Source organism: Lithobates pipiens, unplaced genomic scaffold (assembly GCF_037356315.1).
Source record: "Lithobates pipiens isolate NorthernLeopardFrog02 unplaced genomic scaffold, aLitPip1_a1.2 Scaffold_16, whole genome shotgun sequence".
NCBI lineage: Eukaryota > Metazoa > Chordata > Amphibia > Anura > Ranidae > Lithobates > Lithobates pipiens.
This window is the reverse complement of record NW_027507748.1, coordinates 448,716,988-448,743,143: the sequence shown is the minus strand read 5'-3', so window position 1 is coordinate 448,743,143 and position 26,156 is coordinate 448,716,988. Positions and strand designations below refer to the sequence as shown.

At 40.4% G+C, this 26,156-nt stretch overlaps 1 protein-coding gene across 1 annotated transcript in view; it reads right to left on the bottom strand.

Moving 5' to 3' along the window:
• The window catches only part of GABRG3 (gamma-aminobutyric acid type A receptor subunit gamma3), a 901,118-nt gene that overhangs the window by 415,691 nt on the left and 459,271 nt on the right, over positions 1-26,156 (bottom strand). Inside the window, exon 4 of the mRNA XM_077482776.1 lies at positions 18,306-18,526. Coding sequence (XP_077338902.1) covers positions 18,306-18,526 — 221 coding nt within the window. The remainder of the gene's footprint in view (positions 1-18,305; positions 18,527-26,156) is intronic.

The window sequence follows — 26,156 nt, the reverse complement described above, 5'->3', positions numbered from 1 at the left end:
TTTGGAAAAAATACATTTAAATTAATAAAAAAAAAATCAAAACACTATTTTTTTGTAAAATACGAAAGATGATGTTACGTTGAGTAAACAGATTCGTAACATTTTATGCTTTAAAACTGCGCTTGCTTGTGCAATGGTGACAAACTATGGTACTTAAAAATCTCCATAGGCAACAATTCATTTTTTTTACAGGTTACTTGTTTATAGATACAGAGGTGGTCTAGTACTAGAATTTTTGCTCTCACACGCAACTTACATATGTTTTTGCTTCTGCGCACAAGTATGGAGGGATGAGGCGTTTTAATTTTTTTTTCTTATTTATTTGATTTTTACACTATCACTTTAATTTTAATTTTTTTTCCTTGATCACTTTTATTTCTATTAGATTGTAAACATCCCATGTAATAGAAATAAGAATGACAGGTTCTCTTTATGGAGAAATCTTGGGTCAAAGAGACTGGAAATCTCTCTTTTACCTTTAAAATTAAAAGATCAGAAAAAAAGTTTGATATTTTGCTTTAACTTAAGTCAAGGAAGGATTTGCCCCCTTCATGACCAGGCTATTTTTGTGATATGGCACTGCATCACTTTAAAAGACAATTGCATGGTCGTGCAATGCTGTAACCAAACAAAATTGACGTCATTTTTTCCCACAGGCTTTCTTTTGGTGATATTTGATCACCTCTGCGTATTTTATATTTTGCACCATAAATAAACAAAGAGTGACAATTAAAAAAAAAAAAAAGTTTTGCTATAATACATACCCAAAAGGAAATATATAAAAAAACACATTTATTCATCAGTTTAAGCTGATATATGATAAGGCTATTTTTACGTACCTCACTTATATGGTTAATGATACATAGCATAAGTGTCATAAAAACCTTTTATCTATATGAATCAACCCATGCTGTTGATTCTATAACCCATGAAATCAGTAAGGAATGATAACTGTGTAAAAAAAAAAAAAAACTTCACATTTATTTATACAGAAAAGAAAGAAAGATTAGAATAATCAGAGATTACCAAATATAATATAGAGATGTATACGGTAGAAAAAGTTACAGAAAAGAAAAGAGACATAATAATAATACAGATACATTACCTAGACTGCACTTATGTTACCATGCTTGCGGGGGGGACACACACCGAGAGGAAGAGGCCGTGTGTAGATCTCTGTACTATCTTTTATACCCCCCCATGCCCCTATTCTCACCAATCCAGGACCTTGTTATTGGTCTAGAGTTGCTCACATAAGCATTGGCTATCTCTGAAGCCTCCTAAATGTTCATTCGTTCATAGTTGCCTTAAATTCTGATTGGCTGTACCTCAAGCCTGTTTGCCTACCATGGCCAGGTCTAAAAATTTCCGGTGCCTTTCTGTCTATATATGTTAAGCAACCCGTGTCAAAAGAACCAGGAAAACAAGGAGTATTTTTAAAATCTAAGCTGGGAAAAACATATATATATATATATATATATATATATATATATATATATATATATATAATATCTATACTATGCTATTACCGGTTACCAGCGGACAACGGGTCCGTCCAACCTGCGGGAATGCTCTGGCAGCATGCAGCAGGAGCCCAGTTGGCAACTGCCAACTTGCCATGGTATATCTGCGTGAGCTGGCCGGCTAGTGGTTAAAAATATATACATTTTTGTTTACTCCCACTGTAGACCGATGTCCCTCCTGTCTTCCAAGGCTATAGAGGCAATCAGAGATGATCTATTCCCTCATTGCCTCTGTGACCAGCTGGCCACACCATAGGATCGATTATCGGGCACGTCGGTGAAAACAAAAAGCCCTAAAAAACACCAGAAAGCTTTGGAAACAATCCAGTAGCTAATGAGCCCCTTGGGCAGCATTCATAAGAAAGCCAGCTGCCGGCTGAAAAAAAAGATAGCTGGGTTATGGCTGATAGCTATCTACTTGCAAACCACAATGTATATTTACGTACTTCGGTCAGCATGTAGTTAATCCTTAGGAATTAATTGATTGCTTAATTAAGTTGAGTGTTGGTAACAGCACACAGTTCATTTTTAAGGTTGATTTTATTGAAAAGTCAATAGGAATTCTAAATGAAGAATGGAAATTAGCACAAAACATCACTTTCCTCATTCTACTGATAAAAACAAGTCTTTATTGTTTGTATAACCATTGCAAAAAAATGTTCTTATATCCTGTTCTGCTGACACAACAAGAAGTGAAGGAAACACTTCCTGATGGGGACCAGGACAGGAATGCCAAACCCCACCTCGATAATCAACATATCCCAAAAACTTAACTACAGTTTGTACTGATACTTATCTCTGAGGCTAACCCTTAACCTGAGCTCTAAGCTGAAGCATGAATCAAACTCCTAAATAAAATTACTATCCATCCTCTAAGCTTAACACTAGCTGAAGTCAAAAATACATTGTACTAGTGGTCCCCGTTTTCATAGTTTCACCTTTGCTTTACATGTATAGCATATGTACAGTGTGTCCTAACATGAATGCACAGTTAATTGTACAATTCAATAGGTGTGAGAGCTTGACCACATTGTCTAGTGAACACTGCCTCACCTACCCTGTTTCCCCTAAAATAAGACCTAGTGTGATTGTCGGTGATAGCTGCAATAAAATACAGAGAAAATACGTGAAAAAATAAAAAATTGATCAAACAATCAATATATACACGTGATAGTCCATAATTAACGTGCACTAATAACTGATGCCATTGCAAAATATATAAATAAAGTTCATGCAAAAAGATGTGCAAAGATGATTCCCACGGGTGACAAATCACTGCAAACTTCAGTGCATTAAATGGGTGCACCACCTATTTCCCCCAGCCTCTCACCTCCAATAACTGGTAAACAGGCACTGTGTATAGGGATAACTGCAGGCTTCTACTTCGTTCACACTGCTCCACCGCTGATTGTTTTTCACTGTGATATTGAATATTAAATGCCCTCCCAATAGCTCCAGGATATCCAGATCATACAAGGTGGAAAAACACAGAGGGCTCTCATGTGCAGTAACTTCAATATTTATTGAAAACAACAGTAACAGTTCACTTACATTTAAAACTACAGCAGAGTGTGCAGCAGACGCGGACTTCCGGTTTCGGCCGTAAACCGGAAGTAATGGGTCCGACACCGAATTCCTTCCCTAGGGAAGGAATTCGGTGTCGGACCCATTACTTCCGGTTTACGGCCGAAACCGGAAGTCCGCGTCTGCTGCACACTCTGCTGTAGTTTTAAATGTAAGTGAACTGTTACTGTTGTTTTCAATAAATATTGAAGTTACTGCACATGAGAGCCCTCTGTGTTTTTCCACCTTGTATGATCTGGATATCCTGGAGCTATTGGGAGGGCATTTAATATTCAATATCACAGTGAAAAACAATCAGCGGTGGAGCAGTGTGAACGAAGTAGAAGCCTGCAGTTATCCCTATACACAGTGCCTGTTTACCAGTTATTGGAGGTGAGAGGCTGGGGGAAATAGGTGGTGCACCCATTTAATGCACTGAAGTTTGCAGTGATTTGTCACCCGTGGGAATCATCTTTGCACATCTTTTTGCATGAACTTTATTTATATATTTTGCAATGGCATCAGTTATTAGTGCACGTTAATTATGGACTATCACGTGTATATATTGATTGTTTGATCAATTTTTTATTTTTTCACGTATTTTCTCTTCACCATTTTTACACTTAATTTGTAATTTTACATGTTTTGGATTATTTATGTGGATCATTTTAGGTGTTTAAAAAAAATTTTTCTTCACGGATTTTTGCTCACTAATTGTTGCACATGTATTATATACACGAGAATTTTTGAATTATCGATATTGATTTATTTTATGGTATTTATGTTACACTCAGTGGAAATTAGTTGATTTATATATATTTTTTTAAGAGTATTATTCACGGATTGGTTTTAGCACTTTTTTGGTAGCGCCGCATTTTTTACTTATTTATATTCAATGCCCATCAGTGCCGCTTATCAGTGCCCATCGGTGCTGCCTCATCATTTCCTATCAGTGCTACCTCATCAGTGCTCATCAGTGCCACCTCATCATTTCTCATTAGTACAGCCTCATCAGTGCCCATCAGTGCAGATCATTATTGCCCATCAATGCAGCCTCATCAGTGCACATTAGTGAAGAAAAAAACTTACTTGCAAATTTTATAACAGAAAGTAAAGATATATATTTTTTTTTTTTTTGCAAAAATAAAATACCCAGTGGTGATTAGATACCACCAAAAGAAAGCTCTATTTCTGTGAAAAAAATTATAAAAATTCCATATGGATGCAATGTTGCACGCAATTTTCATTCAAATGTCAACAACACTGAAAGCTGAAAATTGTCCTGGCAGGAAGGAGGTAAATGTGCCCAGCACTGAAGTGGTGAATTACTCCCCTTTCAGCATATACTCACCTTTACTACACTATAACACTTCCCCTATTGTTCTGTTTAGCTATCAAAGAAATGACCTAGTATTGCTAAGTACCAAATGGCATGTGACTCACTGGTGATTTGTTATGGGCCCTGCACCGTCACACGGCTGCTATGGATAGAATCCTAATCTCTGTGTTAGCTTCAATTCAAACTGACTGAAAATTGTATAAAATATATAAATTGTTCCAATTTGAAGTTTAAAAAGTTTGTAGTTACCTAGTTACATAGTTTATAAGGCTGAAAAAAAACAGGACCATCCAGTTGAATGTGTGTGTGTGTGTGTGTGTAAGTTTGATTTTTATTCTCTAACAATTTAACAATTCCCATAGCCCTATGATTTTTTTCTTTCTGAGGAAGACATTTAAACGTTTTTTGCAGTTGTCTATGCTCCCAGTAAGTACCACTTCCTGGTGGTGATGGGGGATCCTCATTTTTACTTCTCTAACAGTAAAGAACCCTTTCCACAATCTAAGATTAAACCTCCTTTCTTCTAACCTCAAATCATGGTCCCATGTCCTATTCAGGGACTTTATAGTACACAGCTTATCAACGTTATTGGAGTTACCTTTGATATATATGTGCTTTGTAATCATATCTCCTCTAAGCGCTTCTTCTCCTGAGTAAATAACTGTGATCTAGGTAGTAGATCCTCATAGCTGAGGTCCTCCACCCTCCTATTACTTTTTTTTTTTTTTTGCCCGTCACTGAACGCTTTATATTTCAGCAATGTCTTTTATTGATTTTTTTTTTTCTTGAATGTATGTCCTTTTCAATGCATGACAGCATTTTGATAGCTTTGCTAGCTTGGCATGCTATTACTAAAGCCCCGTACACACGACCGGACTTTTCAACATCCAAAGTCTGACGGAATGATTCCGGCAGACTATTCGATCGTGTGTGGGCTGCAACGGACTTTTGATTCGCAAAAGTCTGACAGACTTTAGAAATGAAACATGCTTCAAATTTTTCGGCCAGAACTCTGCCGGACCCAGTTCCTACCGAGAAATTCGCTCGTGTGTGTGCTATTCCGACGGACTAAAACCGACCCTAGTGCAGCTATTGGCTACTGGCTATGAACTTCCTTATTCGAGTCGAGTCGTACGTCATCACGTTCGAATCCGTCGGAGTTTGGTGTGATTGTGTGTGACCAAGTCCGCTCATTCGGAAAGTCCGTCAGAATTCTGCCAGAACTCCGTCAGAACTCCTTTGAAAGTCTGTCGGACTTAATCCCTCGAAAAGTCTGGTCGTGTGTACGCGGCATAAGTCTCTGATCTACAAGCACCCCCAGATCCCTTACCATTACTGATTCTCCCAGGGGAGGCACTCCTAATGTGTAGTTTGCATATGTATTTATGCCACCTAAGTACATAACTTAACATTTTTCAATAAATATTGAACCTTATCTGCCATGTAGCTGTCCAATGCCCTATTTTATCAAGGTTTAACTCTAATGATCATATATCCATTGCTAAAGGTATTTCCCAGCATAGTTTAGTATCGTCAGCAAACACTGAAATTGAGCTCTTCATCACGAACTCTATAACATTAATAAAAAAAATGAACAACAATGGGGTACACCACTCACAACGTTAAGGCCATTCAGAGAATAAGTAATGTATCCCTACTCTCTGGACCCGTTCATATAACCAGTTTGCTATCTATGTACAATTTCATAAACAGACTTTATTTAACAGAATAAATGTTTATGAGGTACAGTATCAAATGCCTTAACAAAATCTAGATAAACTATTTCCACTGGACTTCCACCATCCAAGTTCTCTTTTATTTCCTCATAAAGCGATAACAGGTGCGTCTATCAAGAACTGTCTTTCATAAATCTATGTTGGTTGTCACTTATGACACTTTAGCACAGTCAAATCTCTCATTCTTTTGATGTTAGGCTGGCTGGTCTAGAGTTTCCTGGTATACAGCTCTATCCTTTTTTTGTAAATTGGTACCACATTTGCTAAATACCAATCCGTTTGTACCATTACAGCCAGTAAAGGGTCTTTAACATTAGAAATATTGACTTGGCTATAACTGAGCTAAGTTTCTTAAGGCCTTCTGGGTGCATTCCATCTGGACCTGTGGATTAGGGATGGGCCGAACACCCCCCTGGTTCGGTTCACACCAGAACATACTGAACAGGCAAAAAATTTGTCAGAACACACGAACACCGTTAAAGTCTATTGGGCACGGACATGAATAATCAAAACTGCTAATTTTAAAGGCTTATATGCAAGTTATTGTCATAAAAAGGGTTTGGGGACCCGGGTCCTGCCCCAGGGGACATGTATAAATGCAAAAAAAAGTTTTAAAAACTGCAGTTTTTTCGGCAGCAGTGATCTTCAATAATACTTAAAGTGAAACAATAAAAGTGAAATATTCCTTTAAATTTCGTACCTGGGGGGTGTCTATAGTATGCCTGTAAAGTGGTGCATTGTTCCCGTGTCCCTGCACAAAATTAAATTTCTTAAGGAAAAAAAGTCATTTAAAACTACTTGCGGCTATAATGAATTGTCTATGGGAGAAATCAAAAGTGCTCATTTTAAAGGCTTATATGCATGATTTTGTCATAAAAAGTATTTGCGGACCTGGGTCCTGCCCCAGGGGACATGTATCAATGCAAGGGCAGTTTTTTCGGGAGCAGTGATTTTAATAATGCTTAAAGTGAAACAATGAAGGTGAAATATTCCTTTACATTTCATACCTGGCGGTGTCTATAGTATGCCTGCAAAGTGGATCTGGGGTCCACTTGTTAAAGGGGGCTTCCAGATTCTGATCAGCCCCACGACTGGGCAAGGGTTGTGGGGATGAGGCCCTTGTCCCCATCAACATGGGGACAAGCTTCTTTGGGGATCTACCCCAAAGCACCTTCCCCATGCTGAGGGCATGTGGCCTGGTACGGTCTCTCGTCCCCCCTCTTTTCCTGCGACCTGCCAGGTTTCATGCTCAGATAAGGGTCTGGTATGGATTTTTTTGGGGGCCCCCACGCCATTTTGGCACGGGGTTCCCCTTAAAATCCATACCAGACCTGGAGGGTCTGGTATGGATTTTGAGGCGGACACCTACACCATTTAATAAAAAAAAATGGCACAGGGTTCCACTCAATATTCATACCAGACCTGAAAGGACTGGTATGGAATTTGGGGGGACCCCCACGCAGTTCTTTGGTTCGGGGTTCCCCTTAATATTCATACCAGAAGTTTTTTTTTCAATTACTTTTATCTGCATTGCCAGGACCGACAATTCATTATAGCCACTTGTACTTTTAAATTACTTTTTTTCCTTTAGAAATGTAATTTTGTGCAGGGACTATTCTAAACATGAGAAAAATGTGCCACTTTACAGGCATACAATAGACACCCCCCAGGTATGAAATTTAAAGGAACATTTCACTTTTATTGTTTCACTTTAAGCATTATTAAAATAATTTCTCCCAAAAAAACTGATGATTTTAAAATTTTTTTTGCACTGATACATGTCCCCTGGAGCAGGACCCAGGGCCCCAAACACTTTTTATGACAATACCATGCATGTGCGCCTTTAAAATTAGCACTTTTGATTTCTCCCATAGACAATTCATTATAGCCGCAAGTAATTTTTAATTATTTTTTTTCCTTTAGAAATGTCATTTTGTGCAGGGACTGTTCTAAACACAGGAAAAATGTGCCACTTTACATGCATATTATAGACACCCCCAGGTATGAAATTTAAATGAATATTTCACTTTTATTGGTTCACTTTAAGCATTATTAAAATCACTGCTCCCGAAAAAAACTGCCATTTAAAAAAAAAATGTTTTCATTGCTACATGTCCCCTGGGGCAGGACCCGTGTCCCCAAACACTTTTTATGACAATAACTTGCATATAAGCCTTTAAAATTAACACTTTTGATTTTTCGTGTTAATGTCCCATAGACTTTAACACTGTTCTGAATTTTCCCATGAACACTGCATATTCAGTGTCCGCAGAACATCCAAACAACCAAAGTTGGGCCTGAACTTATACTCGGACCGAACCGTTTGCCCATCCCTACAGCTGATTTGTCCACAATAATTTATTCTAGTCTTTTTTTGTACCTGGTTTTCAGTCAATCACAGAGGTGTATAACCAGTAAAACACCAATAATATTAATGTTAAGATAATCAAATCAGTATTTTTCTTCTATAAATACTGAAGAGAAAAAATTATTGAATACATTTGTCCTTTCACTGTTATTTGTTATCAATACCCCATGTTCATTTTTGGGCCTAGCTGTTCCTTTATAACCTTTTTACTGTTGATGTATTTGAAAACAATTTGGGGATATCTTTTACTTGCTGTAGCAACGTGTTTCTCTTATTCTATTTACTGTAGGCACCCTGATTGCTCCCTTGCATCTTTTGTTGTATTTCTGTAAATCTGGAGTGTTGAGGTTGTCACTGCTACTTTGTACTTTTTAAAGGTCTTTATCTCATTTATTTGTTATTTTCCACTATAATTTAGGCATATATAGTAGGTTTTAATTTTCTTTCTATGCTTGCTACCCAGTGGAATACAATGACTAAAGCACTTGTTTAAATTATCTTTTAAACACTCTCACTTGCCTAGTGTGCTCTTTGTTGAAAATATTTCACCCCCTTGAGTGCGTTACAGTAAGGATCACAGCTTAAAGTTAGCTTTTTTGAAATGTAGAGTTCTTATTATAACAACCTGCTTACCTTTGTTGTAATATTTCATTCACAGCACGCTGGGTAACTCTGCTTACAACTAGGAAGGATGCAGGACAGGGCTCAGTGCTGAAGTTTGTTTTACTTCCACATCTCCATACAGCTGGTGGTAATGATGCAAGATTTTTCAGCTCCACCCCCTCCTTCTCCACCTCCATGCCCTTCTCTGCTGAATTGTCCCATGTACCCCCAGCACCTCCTAAGTGTTCAAGTCAGGCTAAAAGATGCCATGCAGTGCTTCAGCTGATCTGTTTAGGAGACAGTAGCCACACTGTAGCAGAGATTCGTTCAGCTCTGCAGGGGCAGGCCCAGAGGTGTCTCACACCATGCCAGCTTGAGCCAGGAATGGAGGTGTGTGATAATGGCAATAACCTCCTCTCTGCCCTTCAACAGGGAAAGTTAATACATGTGCCATGCCTGGCACATGTCCTCAATTTGGTCATGCAGCATTTCTTAACCACTTCAATATAGGGCACTTTCCCTCCTTCCTGTCCATGCCGATTTTCAGCGCTATCGCATTTTGAATGACACCTGCGCAGTAATGCAATACTGTGCCCAAATAATTTTTTTTATATTTTTTTTCCCACAAATTGAGCTTTCTTTTGGTGGTATTTGATCATCAATCATCATTGTTTTTTTTTGTTGTGCTACAAATGAAAAAAACAAAAAATGTTGAAAATTTTTTTTTCTTTGTTTCTATTACAAAACTTTGTAAATAAGTAATTTTTCTCCTTCACTGATTAGCACTGATGGACACTGATGATGCAGTACTGATTGGCACTGATGAGGTGGCACTGATGATGAGGCACTTATACGCAGCATTGATAAGCACTGATAGGCAGCACTGATAAGCAGCACTGATGGGCACTGATAAGAGGCACCGATAACTGGGTACTGATGGGCACTGATAGATGGCACTGATAGGCAGCACTGATAAGGGGACACTGGCAGGCATCACTGATGGGCACAGATTGCCATCTCTAATGGGCACTGATTGACATCCCCAGTTGGCTCTAGTGAGCTTTCCTGGTAGTCATGGGTGGACATCCCGGTTGACCATGGGTGGGCATACCTGGTGGTCATTGGTGGGAATCCTGGATGGGTCTGCACTGATAACCAATGCACTGATTATCAGCACAGACCCCCCGTCATGAGAGTAGCCGAGTGGAAGAAAAGCCGATACACGGATACATCATAGGCTCTATACCTAGATCGGAGATGCGGTGTGTCAGATTGACACACCACATAACCGATTGCTGCCCTGTGGATGTGTAATCGCATCTTATTTTGCTGGACATCATATGATGTCCAGTCAGGATAACAGAGCCACTTTCCGGCTGTCATTTTGCTTTATGATGGCCAGGAAGTGGTTAAACAGGTACCCAGGGTTGCAAGATCTTCTGAAGCAGGCCAGAAGAGTCTGTAGCCATTCCAGGTGGTCATACACAGCCAGTGTTCGGTTGGCTGAAATTCAATGGGAATTCTACCTGCCTGTAAACCAACTGTGAGTAGTCAGTGGCTGGGAGGAGGCAGATCCAAATAATGTAATCCTCAGTGACTAAGAGGACTCTGCTTCTCAGGCCTCTGCAAATTTTTGGTGCATGTCCTCCCTTAGGCTTTAAAGACTGCAAAAGGATCTGACAATTTGTGACATCAAGGAGAAGGATCATTATTAGGGATGGGCTAGCTGTTCGAGATGAACGTAAGTTCAACTCAAACATCAGCTGTCCGTTTGTTCGTACAGTATTTAGTGCAGTGAAGAGTATATAATACAGTGTACTGTGCTGTGAATAACAGAGTATAGTGCAGTGTATGCAATACAGTGCAGTGTAGCGTGAATAACACAGTGTTGTGGTGCTACTAAAGTGTCGGTGTGTCACCACTGATTCCATTTTTTTTTTCATGAATCTTTTTTTTTGTTCAGTATCAGGTTTTGATTGCCGTATTATTAGTACTCCCCCTTTCTGTGGTGCAGCAACACTAAGAATATTTAGGGCATAATTTCTGCCCCCCCCTTCTGCAGCGCAGGTGTTTCCCCTTTCTGTGTCAGCAGTGGTTCCCTTTTTCCTTTTTTTTCTCCACAGTTGCTACATTGTTATTTTCTTTAAAAAAAACAGTTTATACCAAGCACAAGCACAAACGTATTGCACCATATTCCCTCCCCACACTCTCTAATAAAGAGTTATAAAAATTCCCAAAAAATAAAAATAAAATTATTTAAGTGCACCTAAAAAAACACCCAAAAAAATCCCCATCATGTCTAAAAGGCCAACAAAGCAGACGCTCACAGGCCACTAAAAGAGGGAAAGCAGCCTCAGTATCTACAGTGAAAAATTATGGTTGTGGACATGGTGCATCCTCTGCAGGCAGGGCATGCTTGTCCTTTTCCTCCATTGCTGGCTTTGTTATTGAGCCACAAAATGCAGAAGAGTTGGTGGAGTGGATAACTAAGCCGTCCTCATCCTCATCTTCTGTCACCCAGGCTCATACTAGTTTGGCCTCCACTGCAGCTGCTAAAGTGGCCTTTTCCACGGTCTCCTTGTCGACAACTACTCCTTCTGTAGCCCCACCATCATGCATAGAGGAGTCTTCAGAATTACTTGATCACAATGTCGATTGCATGCTGCTGGAGGATGCTCAGCAATTTCAATGCTCCGATGTTGGTTCCCAGGTTAAGGAAGGGAGTAACATGAGCCTAGAGAGAGTGGATGCCACAGAAAGGCCATGAAACTAGCAGTCATGCTACCTCAGTTGCAGCATACTGCCAAGTTTGCTCAAGTGACGAGGAGGGAGGGGATGATGAGGTCACTGACTGTACTAGGGTGTCTGAGAGAAGAGATGAGGAAAATGAGGAAGAGGCACAACTCCAACAAGGCAGGGTGTCCTCTGGGGACCAGCTTAAGGGCAGCCACCCTACTGCACCACTCCACAGAGCTCCACATGTGCAGGGTGCTGCTGACTCCCCACTGACTTCCAAAAGTTCATTGGTGTGGGCTTTTTTCAACACATGTGCAATAGATCTCAGCATTGCTGTTTGCAATCTCTGTCTGAAGCAGATCAAGCGTGGCCAAGACAAGACATATGACGAACTGCCATGCAGTCCATTGGCACCAGCACCTGAAAGACCCACATCATAAAAAAAATGCAGACTTCTTTCCTGACACTTATCCTTGCTCCTCATCTCTACCCTTACTATACCTCAAGGCTTCTCAAAAACCTGCACTGAGAGTAATGATGGTATTGAAATGGGTGCCACAAGTGCTTGCAGCCAATATTCTAGCCTCCCTGGCGGTATGATTATTTCAGATTTTTGGTGCTGAAAGCTGTACAATTATTTTGCATTGAAATTTGGAGTTTTATATTGTAGGCCTGCAATTCTTAGGCCGCGTACACACGCGGGGACTGTTCGCTCAACTTTGTCCGTCAAACAGTTTCAGCGAACAGTCCGCTCAAAATTAGCATGGACGGACTTGCCCACACACGACGAACGAACAGTTTGCTGAAACCGTGCGCGATGACGTGAACGGCACGTACGACGGGATGGAAAATACGACGTCCTATACACTGCATTACAACTTTCGGCGTGTAAATCCTTTCTGAGCATGCGCGGAACTTAGTTTGACGAACAAGCCTACACACGAGGGGACTGTTCGCTGAAACCAAGTTTCAGCGGACAGTTTTTCGGAATTTCCAAAAAACTTTGTTCAGCAGACTGTTCGCTGAAACTGTCCGCTGAAAGCCCACACACGGGCGGACTGTCCGCCGAAACACTGTTCAGCGGACAAAGTTGGGCGAACAGTCCCCGCGTGTGTACGCGGCCTTAGGAATAACTCACTTAAATCTGTCCAAACCAAAGTCTAGTAGACATCCCGGGTAAAAAAAAAAATGGTACACATTATACGGTAATAGTTTGTTCTGTTCCGGTATGAGAAAAATTTTATAAGAAAATTTGTAATTGGCTGTCGAAAGTTGTGTCCACACTACAAAAATCGTACTTTGGATGAAAATGTTCACCCGATTTTCTTATAATGTGTACGAGCCTTTATGCTGCATTGCAATTCTGCAAAGCCTGCGAAAGGACCTGAGGATTCATGGTATCAAGGAGAGGGATCATTAATTGCTGGCAACCCTTCTTGATCATTACAAGGGTAAAGTTGCAGAGCTCATCCTGCCTTCGCAGAGAGAGTAGAGGATGAAACATCTTCAGGATGCATTGAAGAAAAAATTGTGTAATGCCTTTTCAGACCCTGGGAGGTTACCTAAACAACGTGTTTCTGAGGCTTTGTTCAGTCAGAGGAAGTGTGGTGGAGAAGGAGGCCGGCTCACCGATGCCATTATTCTTAATTCCTTAGTCCTCAGGGCTGTTAGGTTTAAGCAATCATCAGTGGTGTCTCCATTATAAAGTGCAGTATAGGTGAATATCTAGGAGCAAGAGCAGACTTGGAGACCTTTCCAACTGAGCATCCACTGGGTTACTGGATCTTGAGGATGGACCACTCGCCAGAACTTGTTCAATATGCAATGGAGCTACTGGCCTATCCTGCATCCAGCATGCTTTCTGAATGGACATTCAGTGCCGCTGGAGGATTTGTGATGGATCAAAGAGTGTGCCTATCCACAGGCTACATTGATAAGCTGACATTTATCAAAATTATTCAGTCCTGGATCAGCAGCTTTCAAACTCCTGAAAGTTTGTAGACTCTAACTTTCACACAGACTAAACAATATCAACTAATTTGGGTTATTTTTTACCAAAGATACATAGTAGTATAACTTTTGGCCCAAATTTATAAACAAAAATTACCTATTTGCTAAATTTTATAATAGAAAAGAAAATAGAAAAGAAAAAAAGTTATTAAAAGAATTGTCAAAAACTGTCTTTTGTGGTTTTTACTTTTTGACTCTTTTTTAGGTGAATACACCTTGCTAAAGGGGGCTTCCAGATTCTGATAAGCCCCCAACCCACAGACCTAACAACCACCCGCCCTTGTCCCCATCAACACAAGGTGCTTTAGGGTGTCGGGTGCAGAGCCCCCCTGACCCAAAGTACCCACTCCTCTTGTTGAGGACATGTGGTCTGGTATGTTCAGGAAGGGGGCACTGGTTCATCCTCACCCTATCTTGACCTCCAGGCTGCATGTTGGGATAAGGATATAGTATGGATTTTGGGGGGACCCCACAACAATTTTTTTTAACATTTTGGTGTGGAGTTCCCCTTAAAATCCATACCAGACCTGAAGGGCCGGGTATGGACTGGGGGGGGACCCCACGCTGTTTTCATCTATATTGCCGAAATCTGGCAATCCATTACAGCCGCAAGCAAGTTTAAATGCCATTTTTAACTTTAGAAATGCCATTATTACTGCAGCATGTTCTACACATCGCACATATGTACCACTTTTCAGGCAGACTAAGGGGACCCCCGATATTTAAAGGAATATTTCATTTTTATTGTTTCACTTTAAGCATCATTAAAATCACTGCTCCTGAAAAAACAATTGTTTTAAAAACTTTTTTTGCATTGATACGTGTCTCTTAGGGCAGTACCTGGGTCCCCATACACTTTTTATGGAAACAACTTGCATATAAGCCTATAAAATGAGGACTCTTGGGACTTGATGTTTGTGTCCCATAGACTTTAATAGGGTTTGCACGTTCACTAGAACTTTTTGCCTGTTCGAGGTGTTATGTTGTGAACCAAACCGGGGGTTATCCCTAATCATTATTATATCATCCTGTCCCACAGAGGGAGCAGAAGGTTAAATATCTTGAGGACACCTTAAAGAAGAGTTTATGTAATGGCTTTCCAGACTCTGGTAGGTTATAGTCTCATGGAAAAGCTAGCATTGAGGCCTCTGTTGGTCAAATGAGGGACAATGGAGAAGGCAGCCACATTTCAAAAAATTTTTAGTCCTTGGTGCCCAGGGCTGTCAGCTTCCACATCCCATTGACAGCAACTGCATCATAGGGTGGGAGAATTTTTAGGGGGGAATGAGCCACTGGGTTACTGGGTACTGAGAATAGATCGCTGGCCAGAACTTGCCCAGTATGCAATTGAACTTCTAAGCAGTTCTGCATCCAGCATGCTTTCCAAACAGGCATGCAGTGATGCCGGAGATTTTGTGACAGATAAAATTTGTCTGTCCACAAACTACATTGACCGACTGACATTTATCAAAATGAATCATTCATTGATTAGCAGCAGCCATCAAGCCACAGATGCCAATGTTGCTGATTAAGTGTTGTCGGATTTTGGAATCTTTGCAAGACTGTCTAGGCTGCCTAGCTTTGTGGGAATTGACTTTATCTGAAAGAAGATTATTAGTATATGTTTTATGGGCACAATTAACACCCAAGGATCAATTTTTCTGTTTGACAGGTGCTTATAATTAAATTTTTTTACAGCAAGGCCAATTCTTGCTTTCATCAACGGTACCTCTATAGGGTTATGGTGTGGAGGCACCACCGACACTCAAAGCCCAATTTTTCTGCACCTGTTACTTCTATCCAAAGTCTGCAAAACAGACACCAGAAAAAATCTCAGATCTTGTTCCAAATGCTCTAAATTGTGGCCTCATCAGACAGACTGGCCCTCCAAGCCGTTGTTTACAAAATAAAGAGCTTGTGGGGAAAATGTCATTTTTTTTTCTTGATAAATTACATTTTTACAGCAGCAGGTTCTATACATGGTACAGATGCACCACTTTACAGGAACCCCCAGGCGCTATATTTAAAGTATTTTTTTTGATGTCTATTGCTTCACTTTAAGCATCATAAAATCACTGCTCATTTAAAAAAGATAAAAAAAATGTTTTTTTCATTGATACATGTTCTCCAGGGCAGTACTCGGACCCCCATACCCTTTGTATGCCCAATAACTTGCATATACGCCTTTAAAATTGTCAGTTATTCCAGTTTGGGTCCCATCGACTTTAATGGAGTTTGTAGTTTGGCTCCAAACTTTTGTAATGTTCGAAAGTTCTGCCACGTTCCAAACAGGGGATTGTTCAGCCCATCTCTAGTTATCTAGTTATTATAATAGAGATAGTGAATCACCTCAGTGATGACACAGACTGCAATACAAACCTGACAAGGTTGCTATTTCTTCCCCACTGATGTCATGAACTTGTGTCTTTAGATATGCTTTAACTATTGGCAACAAATGTCTCTGCTGGAGTCATTGCTTTCAGACAGAACCTTTTATTGTTCTGCTGTCCTAACATTGATTAGGACACTGTGACATTGTGTTAGGGCCGGTTCACACTGCAGGCGAGGCGAGGCGACTCCGACTTGCCTCGCCGCGACCTGCCGCGACCTCAGTGGCAACTTGCAGATGACTTCTGTATAGAAGTCAATGCAAGTCGCCCCGAGGTCGCCCAAAAGTAGTACAGGAACCTTTTTTCTGAGTCGGAGCGACTCAAGTCGCTCCTCTCAGAACGGTTCCATTGTACAGAACGGGGGCGACTTGCGAGAGCGAGGCATACGAGTCGTGTCGCCTCGCATCGCCCGCTGTGTGAACCGGCTCTTATTAATCTAACATGAGGTTAATATATGTCTAAGTTTGATGGGAAACAATATGCAATATCCAAAGGAAAAGGTCTTCCGATTTGCCTATGGCCTAAACTCTGCCTAGGGGGCAATCTGCCAATGACAGCAGATTTTTACAAGTTTGATCATCTTTTATTCTATAGTATATGACTACGTTTCAGCAAGAACTGGACAATTTTTTATCCATGTATGGCCATTCTCATATATGAGAAGTCTATCTATCAGCCAACTTCTTATGAACAGTCCTAAAAATGTTCACTTGATCACCACATACAGTCAATAGGATGTAGCACTGATCAGTATATTCTAGTGGCGGGGAGGTCCCATTGTCAGAATATAATGATACAGTGAATATGTGGAAGGGGAAATCATTATAATTTTTTTAATCCAGTCGACTGGCTGAACAAAAAAACTTGTACCATGTATGGCCAATTTCACAAGTGGAATCACAACTTTTTAACCACTTCAGCCCCGGACCATTTTGCTGGTCAAAGACCAGACCACTTTTTGCGATTCGGCACTGCGTCGCTTTAACTGACAATTGCGCGATCATGCGACATGGCTCCCAAACAAAATTGACGTCCTTTTTTTCCCACAAATAGAGATTTCTTTTGGAGGTATTTGATCACCCCTGCAGTTTTTATTTTTTGCACTATAAACAAAAATAGAGCGACAATTTTGAAAAAAATGCATTATTTTTTACTTTTTGTTAAAATAAATATTCCCCCAAAATATATAAAAAAAACTTTTTTTCCCTCAGTTTAGGCTGATACGTATTCTTCTACATATTTTTGGTAAAAAAATCACAATAAGCGATTATTGATTGGTTTGCGCAAAAGTAATAGCGTTTTCCAAAATAGGGGATAGTTTTATGGCATTTTTATTAAGAATTTATTTTTTTACTAGTAATGGTGGCAATCAGCAATTTTTATTGAGACTGCGACATTATGGCGGATACATCGGACATTTTTGGGACCATTGTCATTTATACAGCAATCACTGCTATATAAATGCAGTGATTCCTGTGTAAATGACACTGGCAGTGAAGGGGTTAACCAGTGGGTGGCAGTGTAGGGGTTAAGTGTTCTTAGGGGTGTGTTACTAACTGTTGGGGGCTGGGCTTTAATTTAGTGAACACTGATCTCTGCTCCAATCACATGGAGCAGAGATCATCGTCACTAGTTACTAGGCAGAACGGGGAGATGCTGTTTACAACAGAGATGATCGCGACTCGTATGCCTGCGGCGATCGAGTCTGCGGGACCCGTGGCAGGACTCATGGGGGTCCTGACCAGCACAGCGGCAAATTTAAAGGGACGTACAGGTACGCTCATTTGCCTTCCCATGCCAGTCTGCCGACGTACATCGGCGTGCGCTGGTCGGAAACCGGCTAAAAGGTTTTAATTTTTACTTAATTTAGTTAAATTAATGTAATTCATTTGTTTTTATTATAACCCTACTAAAAAGTATACTTGAATTAATTGTCATTGACTTTAGTAAACGATTTGTTAAAAATTGAATTGTAAACTTATACTGGTCAAGTAATGACAAATGAAGTGTTAATAGTAACTAAAGATACTGGCATACCTTAATGTATACAAAATTTTGCCATCATTCCATATTCGAAGAAGTTGATTGGGAGTTGTAATCCAATGAGCTTCTGCCGTTTTAGAGTTCCTAAAAATAGTATCTGGAATCCAAATTAATCCAACCATATTGCTGTTGAGGGTTAAAATCTTCATGGTGCTATTAAACCTGAGACGACTGTCGATCCATGTTTGAGCAAAAAATATGTCTATTTGGTATTCCTGTTGGAGACAAGAAATATCTTATATAAGTTACTTAATTTCCCCACAGTCTGATACAACACCACTAAAGCAAATATTATAAAATTATTTGCACTGCATTTATCAACAGTATATGCGGTTCATATAAAGATGTGTATTGGAGTATTACACATTCAAGTAAATTAATGAATCATCTATTTCTAATGTCAGAATTAACAGAAGTAGAGTATTGTATATGGTGCTTGAAAGTAATTGCATTACTCAGGATATGCAAGCAGAAAATGGACTAATTATATTCAGTACCAAACAGAAAAACTTTATCTCATAATTTAAAAAAACATACTATTGAAATAAAAAGAATATCTGAAATAAGCGTAGGGTTTTAATATTTTACTGAAAGGCAATACTCACAAAGAGTATAAAAAGACTAAAATACTAAAGCACAAATATGAAAACAGGATGTTAAAGCAAATACTGCAGCTGCTGACTTTTAAAATAATGACACTTACCCGCCCAGCGCGCCCGCAATGTCGGCACCCAAAGCCGATCTCTCAATCGTCTCTCGGGTGCTGCCACCGCCATCTTGGGTATGGGAATCAGGAAGTGGAGCCTTTCGGCTTAATTTCCCGGTTCTCTATTGCGCATGCGCGAGCCGCGCTGCGCAATAAGGATGGTCCCTGCTGTCTCGGGGATCCATGTGTTTCACAGCAGGCAGCGGGGGACCTTTAGAAAGGGGCGTAGATTCTGCAGAGAGGGGCATACCTTCTGCAGAATCTACGCCGGAAGTGGGTGCAGGTACCTGTACTGTACAGGTACCTGCACCCCCTCCCCCCTGAAAGGTGTCAACTGTGGAGCCGGAGGGGGGGAGGGTTCCAATGAGCGGAAGGTCCACTTTAGGGTGGACCTCCGCTTTAAGATGTAATTAAGATATAGAGAGAAACATCTGATTACCTTACAGGTGGATATTGAGTAAATAAATAGACAAAAATGTTATACAGATGTGCAAAACCACAAATGATCTCCTTACTATTTGGTTGTGATTTTGTTTGCCCATTTATTTAGGGGTTAACAAGGGAAAAGAAAAAAGTAGGACTATCAGGAAGGAGTAAAGAAAAGATAGCAATGAATATCAGGTATGCCTTTTTCTATTTTTCCTCAATAACCCTAGCCCTAAAATGTAAGATACACTAATAATGAGCTACCATTAGGGATAGGGCTTAAGCTCATGGTGCCACAGGGTTTGCCACAACATCTGGCTGGTCGCTGTTTGGGTGAACTAAATAGCCAACTTACCCACCAGCCGAAGCAATGACATCATTGGTCACTACAGCCAGTCATTGGTTGTTATGGTATACCATAACATCCAATAACTGTGCAAAAAAAAAAAAAAGAATTCAACAATATATACAGAGCTATGAGAACTATCAAGTGCAAATCAATTCATATACAAACAAAAGAGTGAAAAAGAAGAATCGTTTTGTTGAAGATATATATCTTTATTTGCATAACTACTCTCCAAAACCCTTACCCATGAATACAATCAATTAAAATAATCACATAACCTGGAAGGAACTGATGAGTAGAATTATACATCCATCAAAAAATATACAAAAATGATAATAATCAAAATATATAAAGATAAACAGGCAAAAAAAAACTTTACCCTATAAAAACATTCAACGTAACAAGTTGCATTGAATACAAATTTATAAAATGCAAAAAAGCATCATGGACCACTCATGGGTTCTTCTCAAAAGAGAATCACACAAACTAAGAATACAACATTGCATTGAAGCCATATAATGAGATAATGCAATTCTGATTTAATTAATTAAACACAGACAATGCCTAGAGAAAACATAATAAACGTAATAAACTTAATAAATTAAGAAGCCACAATGGAACAAGATATCGCACAGATGGTAGTCCCAGGATAGAAAATAAGGCTATAGTAGTAACCAGATACACCAGGTTTTTATATAGTGGAATTCCTTTAAATGGCTCACTTGGCTTTTGGATCCCACAGGACAAGGCCCATAAAAATGGGCCCCTAATATGTTTTGCATATCCCTATATGGGTGGATAATAAGTACCTATAGAGGCACCCTCCAAGATATTCAGTAAAAGAGTCACACTTACAAATATACAAAAATGAACATAAAAGTCCAGCATTGCTATTTATGCTACACATATACAGTACATTAAGCTAGATTATTTAAACTAGATAAATCAGTGATTCACATGGACTCAAAGATATGTAATTGAGATGTGTGATGATGCATGACAATCAGTTTGTTGCAGCAGTAATATAGGAACGCACACTGAATTAATGAAGCGACCATATGCAGGACAGTCTTCTGATGCAAAATATGGGTATAGCATGCGTCATCCAAATATATAATGATGCCAATCCAACAGAGCTCTGTAGTAAAAGAACACTCAGTGCCAGATCAAGGCCATGTGATCAAAGTCAGTCGATAATACCTTTCACCATCCAAAGTGTTGGCCATGTCCAGTAACAGGAGTCCCGATCAGAAAAATCAAAGAAAACATAATGTATTTGCAGAAGATTGTATGGTAAGCCAGATGATGTAGATAAAACAAAATGCTAGTAATATGTGACACATTTTATTACCTATGCAGCAACTTTTTCATGTTTCTCCCAAACATCATACCAGATCAAAGCAGATAGCCTGGCTGTCAGGACAGGGGTGCAACAAATCAGCTAGTAATACCAGGCCACATGCCCTTAACATAAGGAGGGTACCTTGAAGGGAGGTCTTTCTGGCAAAGGACCTTATCCTCGTGTTTATAGGGACAAGGACAACATCCCAACATCTCTGGACTAGTGGATTTGAGAAGCCCCTTTCCATTTTAAATCTGTAAACCTTCCTTTCTCCATGTGAAGTGCCTGGTTGTTCTGTGACAACTGACAATGGGTCAATAACAAATCATACAAATACAATGATTCATCTTGAGGTATGCAAATGATACGCTTTCTATTGAGCCGTGGTACAATGTAAGATTCAGTAACTGATTTTGTTCAAACAACTAATTTTCTAATGAAAGAAGATGAAGTTGGTGGTGGGCAACTGAGCATAAAAATGAGAAAGCTAGCATTTTTTCCAAGTGTTGTTTTGTCATAACAATCATGGTATATGCTTGTATTTATTATTAAAAAGAATAATAGCGAGTGAGTGGTCACACAAATGTTTATATTAAGGCAAAACTAAATGTTTTGCTTTGAATGGAGTGTGGAAGGATTCAACTCTGCCAAGTTATTAATGCTATCTATGAGAGATTTGCCATCTCTAGTTGTTCTGGTGGCTTTTGTCACTATGACAAAAAGGGGAAAATCCAAAATTTAGAGTTGTATGCCTTCCAATGGGGCATCTGCTCTGATGACAACTGTAAAATTGGCTTGTCACCAAAACTAAAGGTGAGGTTATGCCTTTCAATGGGGCAACTGTTCTAGTGACAACTGTAAAGAAAGATTGTCAACAGAACAAAAGGTGATTGTTATGTCTTTTGATGGAGACACCTGTTCCAATGACACATGCATAAATTGGTTATCAACACATGAGGTGAGGATAATTCTTCCAATTGTAGCACATACTCCAATAACAACTGTAATAGTGAGTTGTCAAAGAAAAAGGAATGAGGATATGCCTTCCAATGGGGACACCTGTTCCAGTGACAACTGGCTTTCAGATAAAAACATAATTTGAAATGCAAAATATATACTTGGAGATCATAAGCTCAACACAGAAAGAGGGAAACACTCAATTAGCGTCAAACAAGCCAGAGCAAGGTAGAAATGAACCATGTCCATATGGAACTTTCCTTCTTCTGAGAACTGCCTCCCAAAGGGGGGCCGGAGTGGTAAAAGAGGACAAACCAACACTGATATGAATAAAAAATTAAAACAAGGGTATAGTATCATGGACTAATGCACAAAATAAATGGACGCTCAATAGAGTGGACCACATGTATGTAAGTACACATACCTATGGCTTTAACATTTGTGGGTTGTCAGGGCTATGCTCAGTCCTTCCTACTCAAAGCTGGTTGCTCAGCTGTTGGCTTATTGCCAGCTCCTATCTCTCCACAGTGACTCATTTGTTGATAATATCCTGCTAGTCAGTCCTGCCTACTTAAGCCGTCCAGTCCAGATGATCTCTGCCTTCGCCTTGGTCACATCTCTAGAGACGCTCTACTATGTTCCTGTTAAAGACTTGCTTGGCTGACATTCCTTCTAGCTCCAGATCCTGCTTGCTGTTCTACTATGCTCCTCTCTGACTCCCTGACGTTTTGACTTGTCTGACTATCCGTTCTGGTTCTTGAACTCTGGCTATGTTTTGACTACGTTTACTCTGTTTACTTTATTTATTATTATTAAACAAGTGTGATTTCACTGTACTTCTGTCTCAGTCTGATTCATGGTTTCTGACAGTAGGCGAAGGCCATTAATTCAGAAGATTCAGTCAATTCACTTGTTGGTAATATTTTTTGCATTTTTTACATGCATCAGTTTGCCATGGCGTTACAAATGCTCTGGGAAAAAAAAACCTGTGTTGCAGTCCGTCCCTGCTGCTGCTCCAGTCTCTGGGCAGGCACTCCCATTAAATATTACCTCTATAAGAGGTATGTCTGGTTCCGCTCTGCTTCCCCAGTTATTTGGGGGCAATCTAGTCCAATGCAGAGGGTTTCTCCACCAGGTTGCGATATACTTTGAGATGCTGCCCCAGGCGTTTCTCACGGACAGAAGCAAAGTAGGTTTTGTGATATCAAAATTGAATCATGTGAGACTAGATGTAGGTGACGTGATCTCCAGTGATCATACTATTGACATGCTTGTTGCATCCAACTGTGGCTCTGAATCAAGCATAGGTGAAATCTGGGAACCCCTTATGGTAATAAGCTCACCTCAGAGTCAAAACACGCATATGAACCACTATAGGGTTCTCAGCTGTTACACTGGATCAGTAGTATCCTCAATGCAATGATCTCAGAAGCGCATGAAAAAATGGTACCACTCTGTTCAACATTGGAAAACCATACCTATACTGTTTATGAAGTACGGTGCACTGACTCACCTTACACATGTGAGCATCCCGGCGGGGGAATGTTTTTTTAACTTGTCTATTAAATTTTGAATATTGTTATTGAGGCTCTTGATGGGAGACCTCTATAGCCTGCCCATGTGACTCATGAGACTGTTCCATTGTCCATGGTCATAGGGGCTCTTCACCATGAGATAATCCAATTCCAAGCTATTTCTTCACCTAAGTTTCAGCTGGTTATTGGTTATCCTTTGTTACAGAGGCACAACCCCTCTTTTAATTAGATCCATGCTGAGGTTCTCTCCTGGTCGCCACAATGCAGTACGACATGCTTCCAGAAGGTAGCCAAGGTCCTGTGCACCTCTTCACTTTCCTCCCTGCCAGAGGAGTACCGTGATTTTAGCAATGTCTTAGACAAAGGTCAAGCCAGAAGTTTGCATCCACATTGGTCATATGATTGCGCAATTGACCTTCAACCTAGTACCATACCCTCTTGTGGCCGTGTTTACCCTTTGTCGGTCTTGGAGGATAAGGCCATGGAGGCGTATGTTGCAGATGCACTTTCTCAAGGTTTCATCTGCAATTCCCACTCTCCTGCTGGTGCTGGTTTCCTTTTGAAGAAGAAGAGTGGTGAACTGAGACCTTGTATTGATTATAGGGGTCTCAATCATTTCACAATTAAGAATGCTGATTCCATTGATTATGGATTTATTTGACCGCCTCAAGGCCACAATGGTTTAATGAAGCTTGATTTGATGAGTGAATAACTGCGTCTAATACCAGAACAGGCCATTATGAGTACCTTGTAATGCCTTTTGGCCTTTGTAATGCTCCAGCAGTTTTCTAGGAATTTATTAATGATGTCCTCCAAGATTTATTGCAGTTATGTGTGGTGGTTTATTTCGATGATATCCTCATATTTTCCAAGTCCCTGGGGAGCCACCACACACAGATGTTTGTCATGTGCTTCAGAAACTATGAGAGAACAATCTCTATTGTAAATTTGAGAAGTGCGAATTCCATCATGAACAGGTTAAATTCCTAGGTTATGTCCTTTCCACTGCTTTTCGATGGACCCAGAGAAACTCAGCAGCCCTACAGTGGCCCTGACCTATGGGTTAATGTCCTACTCTGTGTTTTCTTGGCTTTGTCAACTATTATCAGAAGTTTATTGGTAACTTCTTGTCTCTGGTCAAGCCCATGACTAATATGACCAGAAAGGACGGTAACCCAAAGGGCCTTTAAAAGTCTTAAGGCTGCCTTTGTTTCTGCTTCTGTGTTGGCACATGTTGATCCTACATTACCTTTTATCCTTGAGGTTGATGCTTCTGAGACTGGAGTTGGCACCCTTCCGTCTCAATGTCCTACCTCTGAGTGCTCTATGCAACCTCGTGGCTACTTTTCCAAGAAATCGTCACCTACGAAGTACAGTTATGAGATTAGTGACAGAGAGCTGTTAGCAATCATTTTAGCCCTGAAAGAATGGAGACATCTCCTTGAAGGTGCCACTGTGCCAGTTCTCATTCTTACTGACCATAAGAATCTCACATTCTTGTCTGAGGCTAAACGCCTTTCTCCCAGAAGGGCGCAATAGGCTCTTTTCTTGTCTAGTTTCAATCACATTTTCTCATTCTTTCCCGATACCAAGAATATAAGGGCTGACGCTTTGTCACGACAATTTTCCTCTTCTTCCAAGATGGAGTCAGTTCCGGTTCCTGTGATTTCTCCTGATGGTATTCTGGCTACGGTTCGCACCAGTCTAACTTCTCTTTGGGTGACAAAATTCTTGCTGCTCAGGTCCATGCTCCTCCTGAGAAACCTTGTGACCGATGCTTTGTCCCAGAGAGTCTCTGTACTGCCATGCTCCAGACTTACCATTCTCCCAAGGCTAGAGAAAAAGACACAGGTGATGCAATCGCTAACACTGCAATGTTGCTTATGTGAGGTCGGGTACACGCCCTGCCACTGGCAGGGGGAACAATCTGCATTTCTCCTGCTAGTACCCATCCAGTGCTTTTAATAATAATATTTATGCTTCAATAAAGACTTTATACTGCACTTTCTGTGTGGGTGTGCTGCCGATCCGAAGATTCTCTGTTCCATTCTCCCAAGGCTGCTGGCCACCCTGGGAAGAATCAACTCGTTTGGGCCACGTCCCTACAATTCTGTTGGCCTAGTCTACGTGCTGATATAACTGTTGTAAGACACCACGACACCTTCCAGTGGGCCTCCTACATCCCATACCCAATGGAGAGAGGCCCTGGTCCACCTGTCTATGGATTTCATTGTGGAGTTACCCAACTCCCAGGGCAACACAGTTATCCTTATGATGGTTGACCGCTTCTCAAAAATATCTCATTGTATTCCACTTAAGAAGTTGCCCACTTCTAAGGAACTGGCTTCCATTTTTGCTCGGGAGACCTTTCGCTTACATGTGCTACCCAAGGTGATTGTCTCAGATAGGGGTAGTCAGCTTGTGTTCTGGTTCTGGCAAGCCTTTTGTGCACAGCTGGGAATTCAGATTGCTTTCTCCTCTGTGTATCCCCTGCAGTCTAATGGGGCTGCAGAACGAGACAATCAGTCCTTGG